Here is a 5621-nt window from a genome sequence, read left to right on the forward strand (position 1 = left end):
TTAGACAGAAAACTTCTGAATGGGGCAACATGGGCAGATCCAGGCAAGGAGAAATTGAGAGACAATCACCAGTGAAGAGCTAGGCATCCTAGACAGAGTTCTAGCCTGAGATGATCATCAGTCTGGCTAAAGGTTCAGCAACAGACCCAAGGGAGGATCCAGCTCAAGAGGAGGACCTGAGACCTGACAGTATTCCTGAGGGTATAGAGTGCTCACAAAAGGGGCCTATCATGACTGCCCTCTGAAAGAGCAAACGAGCACCTGAAAGTGTCAGTTGCAGATATTTACACTCAGCCAATGGGCAGAAGCTGCTGACCTCTCTAGTTGACTTAGTGAAAAGCTGGAAGAAGCTGAGGAATAGGGTGACCACCGTGTAGGAGGACAAGCTGTCTTAAGTAACCTGGAATGCCAGAGATCTGTCAGACACTGGACCACCAATCAGCCAACATAAACAAGCTGTTATGAAGCCCCCAACACATATACAACAGAGGACAGCCAGGTCTGTGTTCAGTCCTAGAAGGTGCACCTACACTCAAAGGACCCCAAGGACTGGGGAAGTTTGGTTGGGTAGGAGTTGGGAGGCATTGGGGACATTTCAGGGACACAGATGAGGAGCAGAACAGGGTGTTGAACAGTAAGAGGGTAAACCAGGAGAGGAATAGAATCTGGAGTGTAAAAGAAAGAGTAAATAAAATAAACAAAGCATCAAGAGTTACAAATCTACTTTTTATTCATAAGAAAAAATTAAAAAACAGGTTTTAATATGAAGGTTAATATAAACTATGAAAATCATTACCAATATCAAAATCAATAACAAAAACATGTAATATTCCAATAACATAACAAAAAACCATAACCATGAAAAACAAAATTTCAATAACAACTCTAACAGAAAACATTGTTAAGAAACATTCCCTGACTGCACATTTAGCAGCACAGACTACAGCCTGTTTCTCCTCTTGAGCACTTGCTGGTATTGCAGTCACCTCTGTTCTCCCTCAAGGGGTCACACAGGAAAGAGGAAAAGACCCTGAATCAGCCAGGCTGTCTCTCTGGCTGCATGGTTAGGGCCTATTCACACTGAAGATATGATCTGCTGAGGAAGGAGACTCATCCAAGGAACTCTCTGGCTGTTGAGACTGGAGCTCAGCAGGGGGCTCCTGAGGTGGCAACTCATTCTTCAGGAGGCTCTCTTCCTAGGATGTAGCCAATTCCAGATCTCTTGCAGTTTCTGAGACCTGGGAGAGGAAGGCACTTATTAAGACACAAGATTGCTGGGGACCTGCATGTCAGATGTCAGTCTTCTGGCTCCAAACACCTCAAATACATGTCAACATGGATCATTCAACTAAAACTATAGTTACTAAATCTGCAGGCAAGCTAAAATATCAAGCAAAACTCACAAACACGTGGGCTGAACAAGCCACCACTCAGACTTCTATCAGTGTAAATCAGAAACTGGGAAATGGGAAGAGACCTCATTGGGATGCAGAAAGAAAGGAGAAGGCCACATGCCACCCAGACCACTGACAATGAGAAGCACTTATTTGATATTTGCATTTGGCTTTACACCCTGCAAGGTTTCTACATGGGAGGTCACATGCCTCCTGCACAACTCCTGTTAAAAGACCTAGAACTTTCTCAATGCTCTGCGTATCATGAGGACATGCAAGTGTGTGACATGTAATTCATCTGTTACCATTGCTAGGCTGCAGCTTCCAGCAGAGTGGCAAGGTACATTTGCCAACAATTCAGTGTCCCAATGGATAAATGGTATGAGAGAGTATTAATGTGAATAAGTTTCTTGACCCTACCTGATGTTGTTGTTCCTGGAGGTTGCTGGTCTCCTCCGGTTCATCTTCACCATTCAGGTTCATATCAATCAAGTTCTGTTGGAGGAGGTACCAGTCAGCCTGTACTTCCTTGCAGTCCTTCTTCAGTGTGACCAATGTCTTCTTTACAAGAGCATTCTGCAACAGGAGCCGACTGTGCAGGTTTCTGAAAACACACTCTTCATATTAAGGTCCTGCAGCCTCCTCTTCCCATTCCTACTTATAGGTCCCATTACCACACCAGGACCCAGGTTCCCATGAAGACCTAGTATAATACATTTCAATATATCCATGACAACTGCACAAACAGCAAACAGCCAATGCAGGTAAGAATTAATCATGTCTGCAGCCCAAACACCAGTAAGACTCCATGTCTCTCCAAAAGAAAGAGGTATCTGCATCCTTCTGCCTCTCCAAAAGAATGTGGTATCTCCATGACAGCCAAGTGTATTGCAGCCACATCAATTAATAGGGTGCAAATACCCTCAATGTAGGTCAGGAGAACTAATGCGAACTAATGTATTCCATCCAACTCACATCTGTAAAGCCCTGCCTGAGCCCCAGAGGTCCAATACTGCATAAGAACCCGATTACTTTACTATCTAGAGGCTCCCTCTGATGCCTGGATAACCCCTGGAGGGGTAACATTCTCTTATAGATTAAAGAAAACTGAGTCCCAAAGGCCCAAGGTACACTGGTGGCTAAAAAGCAGACAGGACAGAACCAGACCTGCAGACTCTATATTCCAAAATCAAAGGAACTCAGAAATGGCCATTCTACAACTGGAAGCCTCCATGCCCTCTACTGACCTATAGAAGTTAATCTCCTTCTTGTGCTCCTCAAAGTTCTCAGTGCACTCAATGTTGTCCATCTCTAATTTGTGCAGGAAAGTCATGATCATCTTCTCCTTTAACTTCAATTTCTCATACAGTGGATTTGGGCTGTAATAGGGTCTGGCCCCAGGAAGACAGAACTCCATGAATATGGGCTTTTAGGAACACAGGAACTCAGGCTGGGTCCTGTCCTACCCCAACCCTGGAAGGCCATTTTCTTCATTCTACATACTGGGATCTTCTCCAGCTTCTCCAGCTTTGGAAACTTGTTATCCTGGCCCCAGGACAGCAGAAGCTACGCATCCCGATGGAGGGTACACTGGCTCCCTGTTTTCACTCAGCTGGCCTGAACTTGAGGTCTAGCTGGTTAAAGAGACTATGCCCCAGGTCTTTGTCCACCAGAAACCTGTAATTATAACTTTCCTATTTTCAAAACAGGGATTCTAAATCCTGGATAACTTATAGTGTAGCGACATTCATTACACATAATTCTAGAGATGAGACTGGACATCAACACAGGTTTCTAATCTGCCAAAGAGATACAAATGTACAGACAAATGGCACCACACAAACAGTGAGCAGTGCTGTTTACAGTAGGGCCTCCCAGACCTCAGGAGTCATATCACCTTAAAGGCTTATACAGGGGAATCCACAGGCCAACGCACAGAACTCTAGTTCCCAAAGAGTGGAAGGAAAGATATACCAACTCTGTGTCTGCACATACATATGCATGTGTACACACACAAGCACACACACAAGGACAAGGAAAGGAAACAGAATCAGAGAATGAGAAAGAGAGAGATAGAGCAACAGAGAGAATGCAATCAGAATCAGAAGAACTTCATTCAGCATTACTGTCTCAGAGTATAAGGCACACAAAGAGGATCAGGCAGAAGGTTCAGGCCTTCCAGTCAAGCACTGAGCAGAACAGTGTGGGACCAGGTACCTCCAGCTGCTGCCAGGACCTTCCAGCCCTCAGTTAAGCCCCAGGTAAGTACAAAGTGTCACCACAAACACTCTGCATCTGTCATGGACTCTCCAAACATATGCTGGGCATTCACTACCACTGCCTCCATCCAGAATTCTTTACTCAGACCACAAGTTAAACATCTCAATTGGAGGAAGCAGCAGAGTCCCTTTCTCTTCTCACACCTGAACGAGTATCAGGTTCATCCTCTCTTCTAATAAGCAATTAGGGACATAGAGTTGGACATCTTATCCTTAAAAGGGTAAGATGAGGGTGACATTGGAGATGTCAGACTGACACCAAAGCATTGGGAGCAAGGAGTACCTCTTGTTCATGGATCCCTCTGTGACATAGATCAAGCGGTCTCTCAGCTCATTTCTCTCCTGGGTACAAAGCTCCAGCTCTTTGGTAAGCCTCTTTTCTTCCTTCTTGGCCTGTTTCTTGCTTAGCACAGTTGCAGGGGATGATGTCTGTCTGCCAGCCCCTGTAGGCAGAAGAATAAAATTAAATTGCCCCAAGAGAATGCATAGACTTTAGACAGAACACCCTGATGTCAAACAGAAGGAGGCCATGCCTGGAAACCAGTGACCCCACAAACAGTTGGTCTAGGCTTGAGATGCCTCCAAAGTGAATCTCAGCTCTCCCATCACTCAAAAGAGAGCAGGAGATGAAAGCAGCCAGGTGTTTGTCTCCCTACACATGCTTATGATGACCACAGAGATAGCTTGTCCACAATTGTTGTCAGTTTTACAAGGTGCAACTTGGCTTTAGATCCCTCAGTCTTGCAGTTTCACAAGTCAGATGGAAAACTAACTAACCCCAAGAACTTGAGTGATTGGAGATTGTCAGATCTCCTACCCTGTTAGTCAAGGCCCAGTAGTTTGGATTGAAATTCATGCAGGGTGAGGCCATGATCAACATATTGTTCAATGCCCCCTAATGAAACACCAAACAGCCCAGAGTTGGCAATAGGTTCACTGTCTGAGTGTATCAACACTGAGAGGGGTTTGGTTACAGCACAGATATTCCTGCCACTCACAATGGTGATACAGAAGCTAAAATGGGTGATACAGAAAACTATGGTGGGTACTATCAGTGTGAGGAGGTCATAGGAGTTCATTGAACATAAGGCTATGGCCAGGAGTACAATTGGTTCCCTAGTACTAGTGTCAGATATCCACTGAAGCTAAAAAAAAAAAAATTAAAAAAAGAAAGAAAAAGAAGAGAAAAAGAATAATGAAAAAAATAATACATGGAAGTAATTACAGTGATGCCCTTCTATAAATTGGCATCAGTTAGACCCTCTGTGACTCTTGATTGTCTCATTTTGTCCCCATGTAACAACCACAAAACCCAGTAAATTAAAAACTTAGTGTTTGAGAATATCTGCTTTGGCCTTGCCATCACCTGCCTTAAGGGATAGAGAAACTAATGTTCTGAAATCCTTGATGTTCAAGTATTTTGATAATCATGCTTCCCATTGACTTCAGTTCCTGTACCCAAATTACTAGGAATGTTAGCTTGGACCACCTCTGACAGGAAGCTCAACATCCCCTTCCCAGGACTTACTCCACATTCTCCAAGACCACCTCCTTCGTCCTTCATTATTCCCAGATGAGAGGCCAGCTACTTTCTGCCTCTCTCTAGTTTCTATCTCATCCAAGTCTGCTCTTCCAAAAACTCTCCTCAGTCGGGAAAGCATGTCTATGGACAAATGCTGTAGACACTGACTGAGACAGCTCAGGGCACTTGTGGTTACTACAACACTGATGACATCACAAGGGATGCCAAGAACTCTCCAGGAAACAATAGAATGTCCAAAGAAGAGGCTGCTGATGTCATGGGGAACACCCTTTGCCTCCCTGCTCATTTTCTCCCTGTACAGTGAGGAAGCTGAGGTATGATTTCAAGAGTGTTTCCTGGGTCATAGCCATTAGGCACCTTCACTTTCCAAAGACAGAAAAGACTAGAGTTTGCTCTAGACTTGAT

At 44.4% G+C, this 5621-nt stretch overlaps 1 protein-coding gene across 1 annotated transcript; it reads right to left on the bottom strand.

Annotated features, from left to right (window-relative positions):
• Positions 1 to 706: 706 nt before the first annotated feature.
• LOC117720779 (disks large homolog 5-like) lies at positions 707 to 5360 on the bottom strand. Its single transcript, XM_034519443.2, has 5 exons — positions 5202 to 5360; positions 3957 to 4116; positions 2642 to 2785; positions 1815 to 1998; positions 707 to 1238 (listed from the first exon to the last, which is right to left on the bottom strand). The coding sequence occupies exons 1-5, from the start codon at positions 5332 to 5334 to the stop codon at positions 1197 to 1199; spliced, it is 663 nt and encodes a 220-aa protein (XP_034375334.1). The 5' UTR covers positions 5335 to 5360; the 3' UTR covers positions 707 to 1196.
• Positions 5361 to 5621: the final 261 nt, after the last annotated feature.

The sequence above is a fragment of the Arvicanthis niloticus genome, chromosome 15 (assembly GCF_011762505.2).
Source record: "Arvicanthis niloticus isolate mArvNil1 chromosome 15, mArvNil1.pat.X, whole genome shotgun sequence".
NCBI lineage: Eukaryota > Metazoa > Chordata > Mammalia > Rodentia > Muridae > Arvicanthis > Arvicanthis niloticus.

Coding starts and splice junctions, on each gene's coding strand:
- LOC117720779 (XM_034519443.2), bottom strand. CDS start 5,334: ATGCTTTCCCGACTGAGGAGAGTTTTTGGAAGAGCAGACTTGGATGAG. Junction 2,786..3,956: donor GAGGGATCCATGAACAAGAG/GTACTCCTTGCT, acceptor TCCTGGGGCCAG/ACCCTATTACAGCCCAAATC. Junction 1,999..2,641: donor AAGGAGATTAACTTCTATAG/GTCAGTAGAGGG, acceptor GTGTGTTTTCAG/AAACCTGCACAGTCGGCTCC.